This window comes from Phoenix dactylifera, chromosome 5 (genome assembly GCF_009389715.1).
Source record: "Phoenix dactylifera cultivar Barhee BC4 chromosome 5, palm_55x_up_171113_PBpolish2nd_filt_p, whole genome shotgun sequence".
In the NCBI taxonomy this organism is placed as follows: Eukaryota; Viridiplantae; Streptophyta; class Magnoliopsida; order Arecales; family Arecaceae; genus Phoenix; species Phoenix dactylifera.
In genome coordinates this window covers 14,282,067-14,306,713 of record NC_052396.1, presented here as the reverse complement: position 1 = coordinate 14,306,713, position 24,647 = coordinate 14,282,067, and the positions used below count along the sequence as shown (strand labels likewise).

At 45.5% G+C, this 24,647-nt stretch overlaps 1 protein-coding gene, 1 non-coding gene and 1 pseudogene across 4 annotated transcripts; 1 reads left to right on the top strand and 2 right to left on the bottom strand.

Annotated features, from left to right (window-relative positions):
- Positions 1–327: 327 nt before the first annotated feature.
- On the top strand, positions 328–2,937 carry LOC120110755 (annotated as a pseudogene).
- A 3,583-nt stretch (positions 2,938–6,520) lies between these two features.
- On the bottom strand, positions 6,521–6,594 carry TRNAV-UAC. Its single transcript has one exon. It is a non-coding gene; the product is annotated as a tRNA-Val (tRNA).
- Positions 6,595–8,104: 1,510 nt separating this feature from the next.
- Positions 8,105–14,077, bottom strand: LOC103700995 (rab9 effector protein with kelch motifs-like). 3 transcript variants are annotated; one of them, XM_008782920.4, is made up of 10 exons: positions 13,332–14,077; positions 12,074–12,178; positions 11,390–11,917; positions 10,257–10,322; positions 9,998–10,164; positions 9,746–9,899; positions 9,564–9,651; positions 9,101–9,486; positions 8,830–8,934; positions 8,105–8,658 (listed from the first exon to the last, which is right to left on the bottom strand). In XM_008782920.4, exons 1-10 carry the CDS (start codon positions 13,464–13,466, stop codon positions 8,452–8,454), a joined length of 1,941 nt encoding a protein of 646 aa, XP_008781142.2. In that variant the 5' UTR covers positions 13,467–14,077; the 3' UTR covers positions 8,105–8,451. The 3 variants fall into 3 exon arrangements, with proteins under 3 accessions (XP_008781142.2, XP_008781141.2, XP_008781143.2); XM_008782919.4 differs by having other exon boundaries at positions 8,105–8,730; positions 13,332–14,061; XM_008782921.4 differs by lacking the exon at positions 12,074–12,178 and having other exon boundaries at positions 8,105–8,730; positions 13,332–13,773.
- Positions 14,078–24,647: the final 10,570 nt, after the last annotated feature.

The window sequence follows — 24,647 nt, the reverse complement described above, 5'->3', positions numbered from 1 at the left end:
CCTCCTCAGTCAATGCAGCCCTCCTTCCTCCCAACCAAAAAGGAGAGAAAAAAAGATCAAGCAAATCAACAAAAAAACTAAGGAAAGAAAACCAAAATGTTCTATAACTTCCTCTTTTCTCTTTCTTCCTTCTGCTAATCTTCACCAATCCTTCTTCCCCATCCCTCCAGCCATGGCTTAACCCAACTACATAACACCAGATTGATACCCAAAAAAACCACTCCTCTTGTTCTCCAAGACGTGCAGGAGGACTCTTTCCAATTCTACTCTTCTTTCTCTCCTGTTTTCCTGTTCGCCAAAAGAATTACCAATCTTTCTCTCCAGGCCATGTATATTAGGATTCACCTTGATTCCAGCCTCCTCTCCCCCTGTCTTCTCCTCGCCACCATCGCCTCTGTCGCCGACTCAGGGGGCTACACCCCTTTCAATTCGTTCCTCATAGACTGCGGCTCGTCGTCCGACGCCGCTGATGCAGACGGTCGGAAATGGTCGGCAGACGACACCTCCAAGTTTGGCGTCTCCATGAAGGATTCGGCCGCGGCGACCGCCGCCTCGCAAGACCCGGCGGTCCCCTCGGCGGTCCCGTACATGACGGCGAGGGTCTTCACGTCGGAGTCCACCTACAAATTCTCCGTCACTAAGACAGCCTGCCATTGGATCCGCCTCCATTTCTATCCCTCCACCTACAACGGCCTCGCCCTTGAGAATTCCTACTTTGCGGTCTCCGCTTCGGGCGGCGTCACCCTCCTCCGCAACTTCAGCGCCTACATCGCCACCAAGGCATTGACGCAGGCCTACCTTGTTAAGGAATTCTCCATCATGCCGTCCTCCGATGGCTCGATAAGCCTCACCTTCACGCCGTCGGGCAAGCATGATGGCTCCTATGCTTTCGTCAATGGCGGCGAGATCATTTCCATGCCTGAAATCTTCAGGCAGCCAGCGAAAATGGTCGGATACTCTGATCAGACCACCGACATTGGAAACTCGGCACTGCAGACTGTGTATCGTCTCAATCGGCGGGGGGGTATATTCCGGCGACCAATGACTCGGGCCTCAGCCGAACTTGGTACGATGATTCCCCCTACATCTACGGCTTTGGGTTTGGCGTCCCCTTCTCGGCTGATGACAAGCTCAAGATCCGATATTCGGATAGCACGCCGGAGTATATGGCTCCGGCAGATGTCTACCGGACCGCGAGATCGATTGGCCCGGACAACTCAGTTAACATGAACTACAACCTCACTTGGATCCTCCAAGTTGATGGCAACTTCACTTACATGGTGAGGCTCCATTTTTGCGAGCTCCGGATGAGCAAGGTCAATTAGAGGGTGTTCGACATCTTTGTCGACAATCAGACGGCGGAGGCCTCTGCTGACATCATTGCATGGACCTCTGGGAAGCGCGTGCCCGTGTACAAGGACTATGCGGTGTACATGACGGACGACCCCGGCGACAAGCAGCTATGGGTGGCTTTGCACCCCTCGGCATCGGCGCAGCCTGAGTACTATGATTCCATCCTGAATGGCTTGGAGGTCTTCAAAGTGAATGAAACCAATGGAAACCTAGCAGAACCAAATCCCGACCCCACTGCGATGCTCACTGCAGCTGAATTGGACCCGGAACAGAAGGGATTTTCCTCCAGATCAAGCGATAAGGCACAAATGATCGGCGGGGCAGCCGGCGGAGCCGCTGCGGTGGGATTAGTCTTCGTCATCTGCATCGCGGTGTATCAGCGCAAGAAGGAGGAGGTTGGGATAGAGTCCAGTGGCGGGTCAAGATGGCTACCAGTCTATGGAGGGAATTCGCATACGTCGGCGAGCAGGTCTGGAAAGAGCACAGCAAGTGGTAATGGATCAGCCTTGGCTTCAAACCTTTGCAGGCACTTCTCATTTGCTGAGATCAAACATGCAACCAGGAACTTTGATGAGTCCCTTGTGATTGGAGTTCGCGGCTTCGGGAAGGTCTACCGAGGAACCGTGGATTCAGGGATCAAGGTGGCTGTCAAGAGATCGAACCCTTCTTCAGAGCAGGGCATCCACGAGTTCCAGACCGAGATCGAGATGCTTTCGAAGCTCCAGCACCGGCATCTGGTCTCCTTGATTGATTTCTGCGAAGAGAACGGTGAGATGATCTTGGTTTACAATTACATGGCTCATGGCACTCTAAGGGAGCATCTATATAAGAGCAGCAAGCCTCCTCTGCCGTGGAAGCAGCGGCTGGAAATTTGCATCGGAGCAGCAAGGGGACTTCATTACCTTCACACTGGTGCTAAGTACACTATAATTCATAGAGATGTGAAGACCACCAACATTCTCCTGGATGAGAAATGGGTTGCAAAGGTTTCAGATTTCGGGTTGTCGAAGACCGGCCCGATGATGAATCGGACCCATGTCAGCATAATGGTGAAGGGAAGCTTCGGTTATTTGGATCCTGAGTACTTCAGGAGGCAGCAACTGACTGAAAAGTTTGATGTCTACTCCTTCAGTGGTTCTCTTTGAGGTCCTGTGCGCAAGGCCAGCACTGAATCCAACTCTCCCGAGGGAGCAAGTCAGTCTTGCAGACTGGGCCTTGAATTGCCAGAGGAGGGGAGCTCTCGGCAACATCGTCGATCCGAATGTCGAAGGGAAGATCGGTCCTGAGTGCTTGAAGAAGTTTGCAGGGACTGCGGAGAAGTGTCTGTCTGACCAGGGAGTCGACAATCCTTCTATGGGCGACGTGCTGTGGAATCTCGAGTTTGCTCTCCAGTTGCAGGAGAATTTTGAAACAGGGAAGCCAGTGACAGCTGAAGCTCCTAGTAGCTCAGAGTCAGCTACTAGCGATGGTGACTTCGGGAGCCACAGCCCAGCGGCCATTGGTGGTGGAAGTGAGGTGAGTGTGGACTCGGATTGCCAAAGTGATAGCGTGGTGTTTTCCCAGCTCGTCAATCCGAAGGGGTGATAAGAAAAATCTCTAGCTGCCGCATGGATGAATAGCTCTAGAAAATACTACTTGGCGAGGGACCGGCATTTAGGTTGGTGATTGCGAAGGGATTAACAATAAAACCACTTCTGCCTTATGGTTCTTTGAAGGGTCTTCCTCGGTTTGGTTGGTTTGTTGACCGTTATATTTTCCTTCTAATGATCTATTTTATGTATAAAGGCAGGCTCTTTAAACCGATAGCAATTGGCAAATGCTCATCTCTTGATCATAGGTCTGCGACATTTATGTTTTTCTAATTGTTGCTAACTCTTTTTGCGAAAATATTTGATGGAAACTTATAGTTTTATATCATTTATTCTTAAATTATGCAATATGTTCGTGGTAATCATATCTAACAAGACTTCTTAGACTTATTATCCTCATTCAGCATAACGACTAGGACAAACTATTAGAGCATCCCCTATGAGCAGTGTAGCATAACTCTTTCTGAGAAAATATTTGATGGAAACTTATAGTTTTTTGTCATTTAGTCTTAAATTATGCAATATGTTCATGGTAATCATATCTAACAAGACTTTTTAGACTCATTATCCTCATTCAGCATGATGACTAGGACAAACTATTAGAGCATCCCCTACGAGCAGTGTAACATAACTCTTTCTGAGAAAATATTTGATGGAAACTTTTAGTTTTTTGTCATTTAGTCTTAAATTATGCAATATGTTCATGGTAATCATATCTAACAACACTTCTTAGACTCATTATCCTCATTCAGCATGATGACTAGGACAAACTATTAGAGCATCCCCTACGAGCAGTGTAGCATAACTCTTTCTGAGAAAATATTTGATGGAACTTTATAGTTTTATGTCATTTAGTCTTAAATTATGCAATATGTTCATGGTAATCATATAGAATAACACTTCTCAGACTCATTATCCTCATTCAGCATGATGACTAGGACAAACTATTAGAGCATCCCCTACGAGCAGTGTAACATTTCAGCTTTTATTGGCTTTTGAAGTAGTAATGATTTTTTTTTTTTGTTAAAGGGAAACCAAAGGAAAATACAAGTTTGGGCTATTAATATGAAAGATGATAGACTTGCAAAAGGCAAAGTTAGAATGATGGTATCATGATGTTGAAAGAAGGAATTATGTTTCCTCTTTCCGGTTTAGGTTGTTTGAAACATTCACAATGTACATCATACCGTATTTCTTATTATATTTTTTTTTCTGAGAAATAATTGCTTATTCTACTTGTGGATGAAGGAAAACACCCCCTGCCGGCCATTCTTTTATTTATTATCTGCAAGAAATTTTATATTGAGCAGAATTAAATGCTTATATTTTACATTTGTTTTCTTCATTTTGAAAAATGACAGGCTTAGTTTAACATTATCAGTAGTTTTACCTCTTCTGAAAATGATGGTTTCTAAGATAAATAACAGATTTCATTTAAGCATCCACGATTTTGTGGCTACCTTTTTATCTTTATCTGAACCAACACCATAAGTACCTCATGCACCATGATTCTCATTTTTTTTATCTATAAGTAATTTACCAGATCCACTATAAACATTAAATAGTAATGTGAATTGGCAATCCTATTTAGGAATACTTGGCGAGAGTTGGCTAGCTGGAAGCTATTTTTTGGATTCCTTAGTCTTGTATAAATATCTAAGATCTACCCAGTGAATAACCACTATGAGACTAAATACATGCCCATATGGATCCTCATATTCTCTCCCCTCCCGTTTAAGCTTTGACATCCTCGTCCCCAATAGATTCGTGCTATATAGTATCCCCTAGTTCATATAAGTTATAGATCGAATCCATTCTGATACTATTTGATATGAATATTCAAAACCTACCAAGCGAATAATCAATGTGGGACTAAACACACGCCCGCACGAATTTTCATACTCTAAAACTATAACTTAGCTCTTGTTGCATAATATGATCCACAAATTTACCACCTCGGCATTCTCAAGGCTTTGTACTGAAGGAAGAAGGGGGATTGGTGGGACCAATGCAAGGCAACTTTTGATATATGAAACAGCATTGATGTCTTTTTTTTCTTTTTCAAACCTTGTTTGACACAATGAAAGATGGATATCCGCATGTAGAAAACAAAAATGAGATAACTAGAAGATTTATTATGGTAATGAAGAACTAAGAATGTGCAAAATGAAGTACCAGAAGTTTAAATCTGGAAAAAAGATGTCCTTCTTGCTTTTCCATGTCTCCATAGGCAAATAAGTTGTCAGTTGGTTTTTTGTTTCATTTGATTCTGAGATTTGGCTCTCCTGCACTTCTATGTTGAGGATCTGTTGCCTTCTATTCCTCCATATATAATATAAGTTAAATAAGCAAATAAAATGGACTCTTAGTCTGTTTCTTTCTTCCATTATAATATCAATTTTCACTAAATGAGTTGATTATTTTCTTTTTAAGAATTGTCTCCCTTTACCCTCCCCTTAGCCATTGAAATTTTGCCCTGTGATCCTGAATGTTCAGCTCTCCCCTTCCATTTCATAAAATAGCTAGATTGTACTGCTAACCCTGCATCTCAAATAACTCCATGCCATGAAATAAGATAGTGATTGCATGTTCGATTAAAATGGATAGAGAGGATGATACTAAAGGTTCATCCACCCCATCAATCTTAATCCCAGTATTAGACAAGCGACATATAATTCGATACAATTTAATAAACCATGGAGATTATGCCCACTTGCACTAAGTCTATATAATTAAGTGTGCATCATTCTTTTACAAGCAGTTTTAATCATCAATTCAACAGATAAGCAGCTGTAGTTGGATCCATATCTAATTTTAAATTTGTGGATTTTGACATGTTGGACGTTATTTGCAGAAAAAAGAAAAGAGGCCTTATTTGCTTGAACATATATGACTACTCTGGGGATTCTTCTGCTTCAGAATATAGTATATCTTAACGGTCATTAAAATACTGGGTTGAGGATCCCCAATAATATTTTATAAACTATGGATTAAGGACATCCAAGCTACCTTTTGAATTTGAGAAGTAAAGAAATAAAAAAATAAATCTGATGAAAATTACAATTGAGTGAAAATAAAAAATAAAAGTAAACATAAGATCATAATAATTGAGTACCTTTTACCCAAAAGATCTGATAGATAAAGAATTTAGACTTGACAATTATTTACACAAGTGATCTGCATCATTCTTTTATAACATGTTTTAATCATCAATTCCAAAGGATAAGCAGCTACAATTGGATCCGTATCTAATTTTAATTTGTAGATTTTGACGTGCTGGACTTTATATGAAGAAAAAAGGAAAGTGGTCTTGTTGTGCTTAAATAATTGAGTACTTTGGATATTCTTCTGCTTCAGAACATAATATATCTTCATCATCATTAAAGTACTGTGTTAACGATCTCCAATAGCATTCTATAATTGATAGATTAGGGACATCCAGGCCAAAAGAACAAAGATGAAAAAAAATAAAGAAAATTAAAATTGAGTGAAAATTTAAAAAAAAAATAAAGATCAGAAAAGGAAGGTAAATAATGGTGAATGAAAATAAAATATAAAATTAAAAAAAAAAGTTCAAATGGTGCTGCCCAGGTTCGAACTGGGGACCTTCAGTGTGTAAGACTGACGTGATAACCGACTACACCACAGCACCAGATATTTTATTGTATTTAGTTTATTACAAAAATATGTTAATCTATTGGTCAACATATTGCAATAGAATTGCGATCACCTATATGTTAGAATGATATTTTAAGATTTTACCAAGTTCATAATATCCAGAGGTTGTGCAGTAACATAGTTTATTTACTTGGCTTTTACAAGTTCAATGTTCAAATATATGGTAACGGTGTATACAGGGGACCTTTAACCATCCCAAAGATGGGTCCATGGTAAGTGTTAGGACCTGAAGCATTTCATTTTCAATTAATCATATTCAAATCTATGGTTAAAATAATTAATGTTTCTTATATTTCTATGTAATTTCTCTCTATTGATTGCCTCGGACCTTATTTTCTCAGTCTATATATGAAAAAGGTCTTGCTATACTTCCATTCAATCTCCACTTTCTTTGAGCAGATGCAACTCCATAGTTTTGGCTCATGCCTCACTCCCACCACAGCTTCTGTTTAATTCACTTCTCCACGAAACGTATTTCTGATGAAAAGTCTGAAGAGATTAATCAAGTAATCTTATATAATTGCACAATAAAAACTGGCTTAGAGTAATGGTTATCCATTAATGGAGGCTTTCCTTTTAGCCTAATCTTACTGAGGTTTATTTCTCTTAGGTCTTGATATCAGCAATGATCGCCCTTGATTTCCATTTTAACCTCGAGATCTGATTCACCAACAGGGCTTAGCCCAGTGTCTGCGGGATTTCTCAATTGGTAGAAAGTAGTCACAACGTGAATTTAAGACCAATAAGCAAACCTTGATGAGCCACAAACCAACAGAAAATGAGAATAACTTGGTTACAATCCCTTGATTTGCATCTTCAATGATAGCTCCAGATAATGTAACTGTTACTTCATAATACTAAGCAAGATGAGTCTCAAATGCTAAAAAATTGATCAAACAATAATAAAAGGCAAATCTGCTTATTTAAGATAACAATTCAGGAGTCAGTTTTCCTTTCAATCAAAATTTAATCCTCCTTTTCCAACTTTTCCAGGCAAGTTACTATATGTTATTGGTGAACAAAATTTTCAAAGAGACAACATACAGATTGCAGAGGAACCATCAAATGTTTAGTTTTAAACATGACAACTGAGAGAGAAGTGACTACTTACAAAAAAAGGGCAAAGCCAAGAGGGAAATGGATATCTTCAAATTTCTCCATTGATGCTTCTTTCTTTTTTGAGCTCTTGGTTGAGAAAAGAGCTGATGTCAGGTTACAAAATGCACCTAGCAACAGAAAAACCCGAATTAACTGCCCTACTTCCATCCAAGTTCTTGTAGAAAAGCAATGGGATCACTGATGCTGCTTTAATAAGCTGAAAGAAGCCACCCATACCCAAATAGAAACCCACCCTCACCATCTTCTGTTCAGGCTGCACCACCAACTTAAAAATACTGACATAAACTGAGTCAATTTACAAAATAACAGCCACTTGTAACATTACTTCAAAAAAAAAAAACCCCCACCAGTTTTGGAGTGGGAAGGAGAGTAACAACTGCAGTTATCAGTAGCACTCAAATATAAAAGCTTATAACCATCAGTCAGGTACAACTTATTAGGTTGGCCATCAGAAAATGGCTACAAACAAATTGACCAAACACCAACGGATTGCTTGCAAGCAAACTACATCAAAATCAATATTTATAGGTAAGATTAACAATAAAACACTAAGGATGCCCTACCATATGGGAACAAAGGCAAAGGAACAAAACCAACTGTAACAACAAATCCTGAAGCTAAACAGCTCAAAAGCTTCTATTCTTATTCCTGATATTAGAATTTACAATACAAGTCAATTCAGAAAGACTTCTAAGAGTTTTGCAGTTCAACTCTAAGGTGCACTGCCTCCCCCAGGTCCTCCCAACGTCAGGACAACACCTTGTAGATCGCTGTTAAGCTTTGCTGGTTGGGCTTTGGCAACTTGGTCTCGGTGAGCCTGCCGCCCATGATGCCCACACTCAGGCAGCACAAAGGTCGTCGGTTGTGGATGTGGCCTGATTTGGATCGGAATGGCATGAGCAGCAGCAGCTGAACAATGCTGTGAAACAGCAGCAGAGCCTGTTAGACCTTGAGAATGTAGTGCAGACCTTGGAGCTGCAACACCTATTCCCTGATCATTGCAGTTCCGCAAGAACAACAGATATTAGGAATGGCTGCACCATGACTTAGTTTTATTTTATATTTGGTAGACAGGGAGAATATATCTTACTGGAGAAAACAAGACGCCTCTGAGAATCTGGCCATTAACATAAGCAGTCATGAGGTACCCAGAGTCAAATGCTCCATCCACCATGCCATGAACCTCGGCTCCAATCTGTAAATAAACAGATCAGAATTGCCGCACGCACACACATACATATACATATACATATATATATATATATATATATATATATATAGAGAGAGAGAGAGAGAGAGAGAGAGAGAGAGAGAGAGAGAGATTTTGTTGAAGAGGTTGAATTGTTGCAACGGTGGCCTACCGATGGAGGAACAGCAGGCCTTGGCTGTGGCTTTTGATCTACAGCTAGAAATGGAACTTCTTGCTTTGCTTTGGGAGCAGCACGAAGAAATTGTGTTGTCTTTGGCTGTCTCGGGGGTTCTCCACCCGAGATATGTCCATCCAAAATAGTCCTTTGAACACCATTTAATGGCTCCCTCTGAGGATGTTGCTTGAAGTGAACAAATTGTTGAGAGGCCAAAATCGAGTCGTTGGCAGAAGTCGACAATTTCCTGACAGTATTTTGCTCTTGATCAGATTGTGAAGGAGATGAGTGCTGAGAAAGCGAGAGAGAATGTTCTTCTTGTTCTGATTCAATCTCCCACACTCTAGCATCTCCAGTTTTCCTCCTTTTTGCTTTCATATTATCTGAGGTGAAAACAAATCTTGCATATGAAACTCTGCACCTGAACAATGTACTCATTTCAATGTAGAACAAGGCTTACCCAAACCACGTAAAAGAGAGTTCCTTGGTTCTGATTCCACTTCGCGAGATCGCTGACAAAGCTCTCCATTTTTCAGAACCACATTTTTCTGCAGTACAGTTAAATACAATAGCTAAGTTTGCGAGTAAAATGATGAAACAGAGTCACTTCATGTTATTAGGTTTCGACACTTGAAATCTTACCAAATCTTCCATTCCTCTACAAAAATTCCGTTTTTGTTGATTCCAGTGGTTACCAAAAATTTTGCACATGGAAATGTTGTAACGACCATTAGGGTGCTCAGACCCTAACTGCAAGATCAGCAACTCATTGAGAGGGCGTTCATCCTCTCCGCATCTGTTAATGCAAAGCATAATTATATGAAGCATTGAGACACCAAAATCATATTGACCTCTTCAAACTATAATGTATAGGTATTGCATCAAGAGACTTACCCTCCATATATAGCAATATCGTTGCCCATGACTACAGCAGTATGAGAAAACCGCCCTTGTGGTTGTTGGCCACGAATATCAAGTTGTGCCCATAAAAAGGTGCCCAAGTCGAAAACCCAAACATCATTATAATATTGTTTATCACCTACTCCACCGATAATGTAAACCTACATTACAAGGGGAAAAAATTGATGAGCTTTTTCTTTCAGAAACCACCAAACAAAACTTGCTGACTTCTCATAATTCACTGGATACTAGCCTTAGTCCCAATATTGACTGCCGCATGACCTGCTCGGACTCCAGGTGAAGATCCTTGAACTGCCAACTGTAACAAAATATAATTATCATGAGATTCTAGAGCAAAATTCACTTGTTCCGGCTCTATTTTTAGCAGAATAGCCTAAAACAGAGAGCATGACCAGCGTCGTAGCCAAGTGAACAAGCTTTGCCACTTGGCCAGCTAGAAAAAATGTTCCTTTTTAAGCATACTTCTACAATGCAACTATAGTGCTTTCCTATGTGATTCATTAGGCTATCTGTTGGAGGATAGGACAGCAATGCAGGCATAAGAAGGCACTTAGAATGATAATATGAATCAGCGAAGACATCACATGAATCTCTAGAGCAACATAGTCTCGCTACGATCATCCAACAGAATGAAGATTCAGTAATTTCTTGACCAGATAGAATGAAAATATAGTGATATCTTAGGTGCCTTTTTCTGAAGAGTAGTGCGACAACCTCAGACGGGATTGCCCTGCAGCTCAAGTAACCATATGTGATGGCTGATGATAAAGTTCAAATCAGGCAGCTGACTATAAATCTTCTAACAAAGTTTATGCTGCTTTACACGAGCATGACAGCAAAATGTCTTATTCAAAATGCCAATATAAATAACTGGAATGCCAAATCCAGCACCATGCTAGAAATATGAAAATTCAACAATTGCACTCCCATAGAAGGATTCAGTTTCTGTCAAGCTAGTATTGAAATCAATTTGGACACTGGTGAAAGAATTTATATTATGAAGTTATATAAATGGTAATCAATATTCAGAGGTTGATTTTGGTTATCCTTTTAATGATCACTTCAACATATTACCTCCATCCATCCATCCTTCCCACTCTCACTCGCTTTGTATTGAGATACATGCTAAACTTAGCAATTGTTGACATTACTAATCAAACTATATACTGCTAGGCAAAGAAACTCGCATAATAAGGCATGAGTTAATAAAGAGATAATTACAATCCCATATGATACACATGATGTGCCAGTGAGAGGTGTTTTTATTTGTAATCGTTTTGGTTATCCATCCAATGGATCCAATGGAAAAAAACATAAATATGGTACAAAGGATGTTAAGATGAGAAAAAGATGAATAATCCTTACCCTTGACCAAGTCATTGTGTCCAAATCAAATATATCAACTTCCCCATGATAACGATCGCCACAATCACCGCCATAGATAAGAAGCTTATTGCCGATCTCAACTGCAGTGTGGCTATCTCTTGGTGCAGGGGGATCACCTTTCACTTCCGGAGAAGTCCATGTCATGCTCTTCAAGTCTAGTATATGAACATCATTCAAGTAATTTGCTTCCCCTTCTCCGCTTCCCCCAAATATAACCAGTTTATCATCGCCTACCACTGTGGCAGTGTGGCTTTCACGTGGTGAAGGTGGGGTGCCTCTGCAATTGGGTTTGCTCCATTCTTTTGTCCGCAAATCTAATATATGAAGATCATTTACCTTCCTCGAACCATTTGTACCTCCTAATACCACCATCTTGTGCCCTACGAGCGCGGTGCTGTGGCTGTCTCGGTTTCCAGGTTTTTGACCTGTTGTAACAAGGGAGCTCCAGGACATGGTATCTAGATCGAGAGTGACGACATCACTAAAATGTAATCCACCACAACAGCCCTGCAGGAAGAAGAGATAAAAGTGTTCATACTTGTACAGAATAGAAACTTAATTATATCTGCTTGTGTATCTCTGATAGCAGATTTAGGAAAATGTATAGAGAAGCCATGTTATTTAAAGAAGTTGCACGAACAAAGGTATCATACTCCCTCTCACCATGGTTCTTATCTCTCTTTCTCTTTCTCTTTCTCTAACTTTGTGTGCCAACCCTGATCTAACACCTAGAAAGACCTCTGATTCCTCCTCTTCCCTCACCTTTTTCTACACTTAAGAGAAAAAGAAAAAAAGTCACCAATCAAACACAAATTTCTTCTCTACCTAGAACTTTCAACTGTCCCAGCTCAATGAAGTATTTAATTTAGTAACAAAAAACACTGATTTTTAAAAGAAGAAGAAGAAGAAGGAAAAGAAAGATAAGTAAACAGGGCTTCCAGCTACTTAGTAGACATCTAGCAAGACCTATTCACCAACCGGTTTGCATTAACTTGAACTTTAGCTACTTTTTACAAGATAGCAAATAATCCAAATTTGAGAGGCTAAACTGATTTTTACTGAGCTTATGTATCAGAATGCACGTGAACTCAATCGATCTCGATGGCCAGTATGAATATTGAACAGATGACGAGAAGAGGGAAGACAAAAGTAATGGCACAAATAACGCTCTCTGCTAACATAAATTAATTTTGTTTTATGATAGCAAATACAGGACATCATTCCACCAAAAAAAACTAAAAAAAACATATATATATATATATATATATATATATATAAACAGATCTAGCAGAAAGAAAAAAGGAAATAAACTCAACCTCAAAGCAGAGTTTTTAACATATGTCAAAAGCTTTGTTCTCACCAGAAAGTTCTTGTATTAATTATATGATAATAAGATGAAGGATGGAACTGGGGAAAAAAAGTTTTTTTAAAATTTACGAAACATGTAGAATCCCATCTCTTCCTTCAAGAAGAAAAATAAAAAGAACCAGGCTAAGAACCGAAAAGGTGTCTACCTCGAATAACTTGAAAAAATAAGTATATTAAACTCAATTTCCCTATATACAGTGCAGAATATCTGACTAAAGCGGTACGAGCTCTAAGAAATAACACTATAAAAATAGGTAGCAAGACAAAGTTCAATAGACTGGGATGTAAAGCATCCCTGGCTTAACTTGCTAAATTAAGTGCATTAAACTCAATCCGCAGACACAAAAAGCACCAAAATAAAAACTAGAAAAAGGTAAAAACTTCAAAAAGCCTGAAACTTTTGATGATCATGAATTTTTCTTTCCTTAAAATTCTAGGGATAAAATGTGGAAGCTAATAGAAAGGACCTCACTCTAGCAAGAAATACCATATCAAACATCAATAGAAAAAGAAGACGAACAGGCAGCAACCAAGGTGTTCACTTCATACTTACCCCAAAAAAATAAACAACCCCTTCAAAGAAGCAGGCTGAGTGCCCCCATCTCTCGGGAGGGTTGAAGCCCACCACCTTTGGGTAGAGCCACATCGCCTTCCTCCTCTTCATCACGTCCATACACAGCGATCCCATCACCCCGAGCAATACCAATAATGAAAAAGAAAGCACTCCGAACCCTCCTAACAGCAGTTCTCAACACCACCTTGCTGTTGATAAGATTGGCAGGAAAGAAAGAGAGAGGGAGGAAGGTTCAAGAGGGCATGAGCAAGGCTAGTGAGATACAAGATATCACCGTCCGATGGACAAGAAAAGATGGGCGCTATCATCTCCAAACTACTGTGTCAACCAACAAGACACAGATGGTGGTGTGAAAAACATCACGGAGGAAGTAAGAAAGAGAGAAGACCCAAGAAACCACCTTTCGAAAGATAACAGATAGCCTAGAAGGGTACGAAATAAGGCTAAGCTCGGGTAGGCCTCTGAGGAATGTTTATAGCTGCGGACTGGTATAATATCATCGGAGAGCGACCATTACCGCACATAACATAGAGCATAGGCATGGTGGCCAGAGGGAGAGTATGGGGAGATGGAAAGGGAAGTGTGGGGTAGTGTGTGCATGGGAATGTGTGAGGTGTCACAGAACCTTTCAATGTCTCACTCTTTGGTTTATGTATCTCCCCTCCTTTCCCTTCCTTCAAACCTGTCTAACTGAAAATGATGGGAGGTGGGAGCATTGGGGTGTGGGAAGTGATGGGAAGTGTGTCTTGGGGTTTGGTGGGGTGGGTTTTCAATAGTGAGAGCCACAGAGACGAAATTGGTGTCTTTGGTGCTTCCTTTCCTTGCTTCCATTTATTCTAGGAACTTGATAACAAACTTTTCTGCTTGTTTAGATGCACTTGTTTCTATATCAGTGAAAAATGAGCACTTGCTGTACCCAAGGAGAGTGTATTTAGAGGGTCCTTCCCTTGGATGGGGATCAGAAAGGGGGAATAGCCTTGGTGTCATAGGGAGGGTATTTCTTTCATTATTGATATGGAACTAGAGATGTCCCTTCTCGAGGTGGCCTAGCGAGCTTAGCTTTGCTTCCCAACTTGGGTTTAGATTCGGGGCTTTGGAAACTGAGAAGCTTTTGCCTTCTGTCTCGATAGAGGAGAGCGAGCAGGGTCGCGCAAATTCTCGTACTCACGGTTTCGATCTTACCAAGTGGATTTCTGGAGCTATTCATGCATTGGGGAAGAGTGGACCAGAGATTTGGGCCCAACCAGGAAATAGGCGAAAAAAATAGCGACACGTGGCCTGTTAGATAGTGGGACCGCTAGTGAGGCTGCAAATGGCGCCAATTTGCAAGGTGAATTCCGTGCTTCGATTGGCTCAACGTCATGGCGCGGGAAATTGTACTAAGAATGTGGCCAAATTTTTCATGCTCGTTCGCTTTCTAGGATCATCATTTTATGATCCTTATCATCTTAATCATTGATTTAAAACAACATTGATTGCAATGGAGCAACTAAGATCCATCCTCAAATCTTGAAAAGCTTGCAGACCTTAAACTCATTCATTGAAGATATGGATAATGCTAACCACCTATAAACCACTTGTCAGGTTGCAATCATATTTCAATTTTCTTAGCGTCGCACTAGAATTTTTATCTCTTTCATCATTCTCTATCTTTTGCAAATGCTTTTTCCATTTAAAATGTTTTCCCTTTCATTGGCACGTACGAGCGATGTGGAATTGAACAGATACGCGACAGATTCTTTACAATACAAGCTTGAGGGACTTTTTGGAAAAATTGGGTATATTATATGATAGGTTGAACATGCTAAAACACATTTAAGTTGAAGGTCATGAAACCCATCCGGAGAAGTTTACTTCGCACGGAGAGATATCACACAAGCCCTCTAATTTTGTTCATTCTTATCAGGCTACTAAACTAGTCTCTTAGATCTGTTTTGCCAGAAATGCTTGGATTTTTGTTGGCGAGAGCAATTCTTCATCGAGGCTTGTTGCGGAGCGCGCTCAGGTATAGACGGCAGAAATTATCCATACAAACCCATGGTATAAGCCTTTGATAGCTCGGGACAACTAGAGCTCTATCTTTACTCATGTAGTACCTCGAATAGTATTTTTTTATTTGGGAGCTCCCACCTTTAAATTTTCTCGAGATCAACTTCGATTGATGCATGCGAAATAATGGTAGAAGAAGAGATACTGGCTTCGTCATTAGAAGCCTGGATTCCAAGATAATTGTTACTGGTGGTTGCAAAATCTTCAACACCTCAGTTTTGGAGACTGAGCTGAAGGCAGGATGGGCCAATCTGGGTCATATTTGGCGTGTGTTGCAGGCCAGAGTAGCTATACTTGACTGGATCTAGGGTGGCACTAGCGGCGTGGGAGGATACTAGGTAGTCCCGTATGTGATTAATCACTCTAGAAAGGTCCTATAGATTGGAAAGAGAGAGTTGCTTATAGCACTTCTTAATTTGTTGTTTTTTATATTTTGTTAAAATTATTTGAATCATTCCTTTTACAAAAAGAAAAGAGGAAGAAATAATTAGGCTCTTATTTCAAGGTCCAGAGGGAAAACTGAAGGGGATATATCATAAATACAGTAGGTGAAACCTGGAGCCCACCTATTATGTCTGGTTAGTTGAGACAATTCCAACTCCAAACACGTCAAAACCTGCTCCCCTCAATCACCTGCCCCCCTTTTCAATGGGTTAAGGCCTAAAATGACAACGTGCAACACCTAAGATTATTCGAGCAGGACAAGGGCTAGCATCATAGAGTTTGGATACGCCCCGCCCTTCCGTCAAATCACAATCATCCACCAGATCCTCTTGCCCATTGAGATCGACCGTGCATGAGCAGTACCCGGCTCATGTTATTAATCACCCTTACACGCCATGATCCAAAATCCTAGCATGCAAGCGGGATAAAGTTGGGAGCCGGCAGGACAATTCGATCCCCCCACGTGAGTCTCACGTGCTTGGTAACTGCTCTTGGGTAAACGGTCGGACCCGAGCATTGCGGCTTTCCCCACCGCGAGAGAGAAAGAGAGATAAAGAAGGCAGTCTCGTGAGGAGCACGGAATCTAATGGCGGTACGTCGTGGCTACGCTGCCGAGCCGAGCGAGAGCGAGGGGCGGGGCGTTTGAGGCAGCGGCAGCGTAACTCACGGGGAGACGCATCCCATCTCGCAATCGCTACGATCGAGTGGATGTTTGGACTTTGGATAAAGGCGGTAGCGCATCGCTTTCCGGGATTACATCGTAACTTGGAAAGCTCAAAGACATCTGATTGCTTTCAAAGCAAATCAGAGCAAAGTATAATACAACCACCGCGTCACTCCTCTCTTTCTTTTGCTTTGTTTTTTTCCCCACCCGACGCGGAGAGAGATGACGATATCCGATAGATAATCTTGGCACCATCTCTCGGGATTCTCTTCCTCACGTCAGCTGAAGATCGGAGTCCCGTGTTTTTTTATTTACTGTGATATATATATATATATTGCTGATGGCGATGGGAACCTGATGGCCCAAGATAGCGCGTAAATAAAGGCCGTCCGATTAAATTGAAAACAATGAGAAAGCAGAGCCTCCTTCTAATCCGGAAAGATCGCAGAGACTCTTAGGAGGTCAGCAGCCGCGTCCCGAATGATGAGCGCTTTTAAGTAAATATTACTTCGAGTCACCTTGATTTTTTTTTTTTTTTTTTTGAGGTTTGCTTACCTAGGTCGAAACTAGTTTATTGTTCAAAATTTTAGAAAGCCCTCAAGCAAGTTACTTTGAGTGCTTGGAATTTTACCATGTGCACGTCTTTTTGTTTTGTATGTTGATGGTCAATCTATTCACTTTCAGTTGACCAATAGCAATATAAACTAAGTTATTAAAAAATTGAAGATTGTTTTTAAAAAAATGCTGGTGCTGTCTAATAGCGACCGACTAGGTGGCTTCATTCGCAGCCTACCATGCTGGAGACTTTATTTGGACCGATTACGTGGCGGTGCCTCACGATTTGTATTACCTTTTTGTTACTGATTCTATTGACTGTATCCATATTCGACATGTGTGAGCTGCTGCATTGTGAAAAAAAAGAATAGCAGTAAAAGTCATGGGAGAAAGATTAATTTTTACACAGGATGCTACGATTGAATGACCCAGCTTATGCTCTCTTGAAATATACTCGGGAGTTCATTAAACTTTTTTTCTAACCTTCCCCATTAATGTATTTTTTTTTTCTTTTTGTTTTTCGACAGGATATTTGTCATTCCGAAACATTTGTTTTTTCATGGATGATACCGTGCCATATTCCTATGCTAAAATGAGTGGAAAAAAAAGAACTGCATGAGAGGGAGAGGGCAGACTTTTAGTAAAGCCATGCTATCTCCTTTGTTGGATGAATCCTAAAACCAGGTGCTAGATTCAATAGATGACACCACAACTTGAAAACGAAATTAAATCTGCAATCGACTAATGAATTTCAAAACTAACACTAATCATTTCACAGAGTTGGATGTGTTTTTTTTTTCCCCACTTTGTGTCCAACTTTCAAGCATCCTTAAACATTTTTGGAGCAGTCTTGTTGGGGAGTTGGCTTCGCGTTCGAAAATTCGCCTGTTCCTCTCTTTCTAGATGCTCAAGCATGCAGTGAATAATAGACAGCCCCATGCCTTCTTTGGGTGTTTTTTTGGGATTTTTTCTCACCATTGACGTCCTCCTAAAAGATTTTTATGTTTGAGCATTTCGGAAACAAGCAATCTGTGTGCTCATCTTCTCCGCATAGGATGCAAACTGGAGGAGTTGGAATGAGAGCCAGTTGAATATTTTTACTCTCTCTAGCAGGGGAAGTTTCTATATAACTTTCGTGAAGTAGGAAAGGATTCCACCATGGCAAAAAAAATTTACAAGGACCAAGATATGGTTTCAAACAAGGGCCAAGACATGACATAGAAACCGATCCATTTATAAGGTACTAAAACAACTTGCTTATATAAGTAGTTCTTATATGAGAAAAATTTAAGAATTTAAAAGCACTGAATAATCTATCAAGATATGTAAAAATACAAAAGGCTCTCATGCATGTTGAATCATTTTAAATTGAATGAGTAGCAATAATATTTTCCTCTCACAACGATATTGGCAACATTGATTTTACAAAAATTTGATTGACATATATATATGTTACGGGGGAAATAAGCCGCCATGCCCCACGTGACCGGCACGCGCGCCCAGGAAGACTACGGCTGCCCTTTGATCCAGCAATCCGACCCCGAGTCGGACATCCTCGGCTCCGCAGCCCGACCCCGAGTCGGCTGCCCTTTGATCCAGCGCTCCGACCCCGAGTCGGACGTCCTCGGCTCCGCAGCCCGACCCCGAGTCGGCTGCCCTTTGATCCAGCAATCCGACCCCGAGTCGGATATCCTCGGCTCCGCAGCCCGACCCCGAGTCGGCTGCCCCTTGATCCAGCGCTCCGACCCCGAGTCGGAGATCTCTTGATAACGACAGGCTATTCCCCAGAGGCACGCCGCGGCCTCCTGCTCCACTACTCCCTGCAACGGCTGTATCCGATGCTGCTCCACGATCTCCTGCATCAGCCGTACAAAGCGGAGCCCCACTATGCCCTGACGTGGCCGTACCCGGTGCTGCTCCACGACGCCCTGTAACAGCCATGTCAGTGGCCACACCATCGTGCCCCACGATAACGAACCCCCCTGAGAGACCCCCCAGCCAGGTATATATGCGGCTGGGGGGAGAAAGGGGGGGTGAGCAATATCTCCCAGAGCACTCTCTTACTTGCGATTATCACCTCTCCTCCTCCTCCAATCTCCTCTGACTTGACCGTCGGAGGGCCATCACCACCCTGGTGGTGGTGCAAGGCTTGTTTGCAGGTTTCTTGGCGGAAGGTGGAGCGCAACCAACACCAACCAAGACAACTCAGACGGAACCCCGTTCACACCGCAGTGCCAATCGTTCTCGGTTTGGACCACCAGCAACAGTTGGCGCTAGAAGGAGGGCCGAATCTTAGAACGATCGTAATGGCACGGCGAGGTGGTCGTGGAGCTTCCAATGCTTCCGGTCGCGGAGCCTCTCGCGCCTCCGGCCGAGAGGCTGCTGCGTCCCCAACGCACTCTCAGCAGCACTCCACCGCCCCTTCTCCCATTCAGACGGTCGAAGCTGCTCAGTTCGACCAGCTAGCCCAGCAGGTTCGCACCCTCGCGGAGGCAGTGCAGAATCTGCAGGGTGTGATCTCTCGGGTGCCGCAACGGGCTCAGGAGCCGCTGCCCCCCGAGCACTCGCCTCTTTCTCACAACCCGCGCTCCTTCCTCTCCCATGGAGAGGAGCGCCGGCGCGAGGAGGATTCTCGAGTGCGGTCCATTCTGCCAGGACCTTCTCATCGGAGCTGTGCGGGGTACGAGAGGCGGACCCGGGCGCGTTCTCAGACACCCCAGTCCTCGAGGGGCCCGCACTCCAGTCGGTCCCCCTCGCGCCGCTCCTTGTCCCCCACCCACCGGTCGCGCTCCCTGGACCGGCGGGTGGACGATCTCCACAGACAACTCCAGGTCCTGAAGGGCCACTCCAAAGATCCCTTCGCTGACTTGGAGATCTCCTCCCAGCCGGCGCTTGCCTCGAGGATCCTGCGGACCCCGAACCCGCCGGGGTTCAAAATGCCGGCGATCGAACCCTACGACGGGACGGCGGACCCGCGGGACCACGTGGAGAGTTTCAGGACTCTTATGCTCCTCCATGGAGCATCGGATCCGCTCCTCTGCAAGGCCTTCCCGGCGACCCTCCGTGGCCCGGCAAGGGCATGGTTCGCCGGCCTGGAGGCTAACTCCATCCAGTCCTTCGACCAGTTCACCCGCTTCTTCATCAGCCATTTCGCCGTCAGTAGCAGGCGGCGACTGGTCTCCGACTCCCTCTTTGATGTCCGGCAAAACGAGGGAGAAAGCCTGCGGGATTATCTCACCCGCTTCAACAAGGCTACACTGGAGGTCCGGAACCTGAGCCAGGAAGTGGCTCTCTCAGCCCTGAAGCGTGGCTTCCGGAAGGGCAGACTCACCTTCTCCCTGGACAAACGCCTGCCGCGGCGCTTCCCGGAGCTGTTATCTCGGGCAAACCAGTATGCAGACGCCGAGGAGGCAGCCTCCCACCGGAACAAGGAGGCCGCCGAGGCCCCTCTAAAGCCCGGGAAGAAAAGGCGAAAAGAGGCCCCCCAGAGGAGGAGCCCGACGCCTCAACGCCGGCGCAGAAGCCCGTCACCAGCAAGGAACCACGGCGCCACACGCCCTCGTTCTCCGCACCGACGCTTCAACCGGTACACCCCACTCCTGGCCCCCCGGGCCCAGATCCTCATGGAGGTCAAGGGGCGGGAGGACCTCCCGGTCCCGAGGCAGATGAAGAAGATCCCTGGGAGGAGGCCTTCTCGGGCGTACTGTGAGTACCACCGAGACCACGGCCACGATACCGAAGACTGCTTCCAGCTTCGGGACGAGATCGAGGCTCTCATTCGCCGAGGGCGTCTCGGTCGATATGTAAACGACCGACGTCCCCCGGCAGACCCGCGTCCGGCCGACCCGGCCCCTCAGGAGCCTCGGGAGCAGAATCGACCCGTTGCGGGAGTGATCCACACCATCACTGGGGGCTGCTCTCGGCCCGTGAGGAACGCAGGGGGCTCGGCGGAAGCATCAGGAGTGGCCGTCGCGAAGAGGCAGCGGGTCGGAAATGTAATCGCTTTTTGTGATGAAGATGTAAAGGGGGTTCAGACTCCCCACGATGACGCCATGGTGATCTCTCTCACTATGGCGAACTATGATGTAAGGCGTGTTCTTGTGGATAGTGGAAGCTCAGCTGATATTTTGTATTACGAGGCCTTCCAAAAGATGAGCTTGTCCCGACAATTGTTGCACAAAACATCCACCCCCCTCATAGGATTCACTGGAGACGCTATCTCGGCCGAAGGTGTCATTGAGCTGCCTGTGACTGCGGGCGTTGCACCCGCAGAAGCCACGGTGCGACTCGGGTTCTTGGTCGTCCGTGTCCCCTCGGCCTACAACGCTATCCTCGGACGACCCGGACTGAACGCCCTTCGCGCGGTGGTTTCTACCTACCATTTGCTCATGCGGTTCCCCACGGCGGCCGGGATTGGAGAGGTCCGAGGTGACCAACCAACCGCACGGCAGTGTTTCCTAGCAACTCTCAAAGGGAAGAAGCCCATGGAGGCCCTAAGCGTCGAGTCCCTTGACGCCAGAGACGAAGTGGCCTTGCGGCACGGGGAGCCGGCCGAGGGCGTAATCGAAGTTCCCCTCGAAGAAGGCCGCCCGGACCGCACGGTCCGGGTCGGTGCCAACCTCGACTTGGAAGCTCGGCTCCGGTTAGTGGAATTCCTCCGAGCCAATGCTGATGTGTTTGCCTGGTCGGCGGCCGATGTACCTGGGATCGACCCGGAGGTCATTTCTCACGCCCTCAACGTCGACCCGACCCACCGACCAGTAAAGCAAAAGAAGAGACACTGTGCCCCGGATCGGATCCGGGTGGTCGACCAGGAGGTAGACAAACTCTTGGAGGCAGGTTTCATAAGGGAAGTGAGCTACCCCGAGTGGCTGGCAAACGTCGTACTTGTCCGAAAGGCGAGCGGGAAGTGGAGGATGTGCGTCGACTACACCGACCTGAACAAGGCGTGCCCCAAGGATAGCTTTCCGCTTCCGCGAATAGACCAACTGGTCGACGCGACTTCCGGATATCAGCTGCTGTCTTTCATGGACGCCTTCTCCGGCTACAACCAAATAATGATGGCTCCACAGGACGAGGAGAAAACGGCCTTCATAACAGACAGGGGGCTGTACTGTTACAAGGTAATGCCCTTCGGTCTGAAGAACGCTGGCGCTACTTACCAGCGCCTCGTCAATAAAATCTTCAAGGAGCAGATCGGCCGGAACATGGAGGTGTACGTGGACGATATGCTGGTAAAGAGCCGCCATGCGGATCAGCACATTGCGGATCTGGAGGAGACCTTCGCCACCTTGCGGAAGTTTCGTATGAAGCTAAACCCAGCGAAGTGCGCCTTTGGTGCTTCGGCCGGGAGGTTCCTCGGCTTCATTGTCAACCAGCGGGGGATCGAGGCCAACCCGGACAAAATCAAGGCCATCCAAGATATGTCCCCTCCGACCAAAGTGAAGGAGGTTCAGGAGCTCGCTGGGAGGGTCGCCGCGCTCGGACGATTTGTGGCAAAATCGGCCGAACGCTGCCAACCGTTCTTCAAGGTGTTGAAGCGCCCGAAAGACTTCCTCTGGACGGCTGAATGTCAAGTGGCGTTCGACCAGCTCAAGGAGTACATGGCGTCTCCTCCCCTGCTGTCCAAGCCGCAAGAGGGGGAGATGCTCTACCTTTACCTGGCGGTCTCCCCAACCGCAGTCAGCGCAGTACTGGTTCGGAAAGAGGCAAAACTTCAGAAGCCCGTGTACTACACCAGCCGAGTCCTCCGGGATGCCGAGACGCGGTACACGAAGGCTGAAAAGATCGCCTTCGCGCTGCTGACTGCGACCAGGAGGCTTCGCCCCTATTTCCAGGCTCATTCTGTCACCCTTTTGACCCGATCAACCACTGCGGCAGATCCTCAGCAATCCTGAGAATGCGGGACGGCTGGTGAAGTGGGCAGTAGAACTTGGTGAGTTCGACATCCGCTACCAGCCCCGGCCCGCCATCAAGGCCCAGGTGCTCGCGGACTTTCTCGCTGAGTGCACTGTGCAGGAGGCGGAACCTAGGCCGCCGGAAACACCCAGCCTCGATCTCCCGATCTGGACGCTCCACATTGACGGGTCGTCGAACCCTGAAGGTGGAGGGGCTGGGCTGGTCCTTACCAATCCCGATGGAGTGATAGCCGAGTATGCCTTGAGGTTCGGATTTCCAGTGACCAACAATGAGGCGGAGTACGAGGCCCTAGTCACGGGACTCAAACTCGCCAAGGAGCTCGGCATCCGGCGTCTGAAGGTCTTCACCGACTCCCAGCTGGTGGTCGGGCAGGTTCGAGGGGAGTTCGAGGCACGGAGCCCGACCATGCAGAGCTACGTCCGGAAGGTGCAAGCACTCATTCCCGACCTCGGCAGTATTGACATTCAGCAGGTCCCAAGGAGCGAAAATGCTAGGGCCGACAGGTTGTCCCGCTTGGTGGGCGCTGAGGCACACAACTTGTCAAGGGCGATATACCTGGAGACCCTAGATGCCCCGAGCATCGGCGAGGCTGAAGCGGTAATGGCAATTGATCCGGAACCATCTTGGATGGACCCGCTGGTAGCTTACCTCGCCGAAGGGATCCTCCCCGAAGATGAAGATCAAGCTCGGCGACTTGTTATGAAGTCCGCCCACTACGTACTCTACGAAGGGAGGCTGTATCGGACCTCGTTCACCGCCCCCCTCTTAAGGTGCCTCCGCCCTTCGGAAGCGGCTTACGCCCTCAGCGAAGTCCACGAAGGCATCTGCGGATCGCACCTGGGGGCTAGGTCCCTGGCACATAAGATCATGAGGCAAGGCTACTATTGGCCGACCTTATTGGAAGACTCAAAGGATCACGTACGGAAATGCGACGCCTGCCAGCGCCACGCCAACATCCAGAGAGTCCCCTCTGTTCCCTTGGCGCCAATCACCGCCCCCTGGCCCTTTGCACAGTGGGGAATGGATATCCTCGGACCATTCCCCATCGCTTCGGCCCAGCGGAAATTTTTGATTGTCGCCATCGACTACTTCACCAAGTGGGTGGAGGCAGAGCCACTGGCCACCATCACGGAGGCGCAAGTCCGGAAGTTCGTAAAGAAGAACATCATTGTCCGATTTGGGGTACCTCGGGTCCTCATCTCGGATAACGGTCGACAGTTTGATAACAAGCATTTCCGAGACTTCTGCGAGGAGTTCGGGATCGAACATCGGTTCACGTCCGTGTCGCATCCCCAAACCAACGGCGAGGCCGAGGTCACAAATCGGACAATCCTCCAAGGTATCAAAGCGCGGATCGGACGGACGGGGCAAGCTTGGGTCGAGGAACTCGAGAATGTCCTTTGGGCGTATCGGACCACGCATCGGACTCCTACCGGGGAGACGCCTTTCAGCCTAACCTATGGCACGGAAGCCGTTGTCCCCGTAGAGCTCGGACTTCCCTCACCTCGGGTAGCCGCACACCGACCCGAGGCCAACTCGGAGCAACTCCGAGGGAACCTGGATCTCTTGGAAGAAGCAAGGGAAATGGCGCAGGTTCGGATGGCAATGTATCAGCGGAGGGTGGCCCGATATTACAACTCCAAAGTCCGACCGAAGCTTTTCAG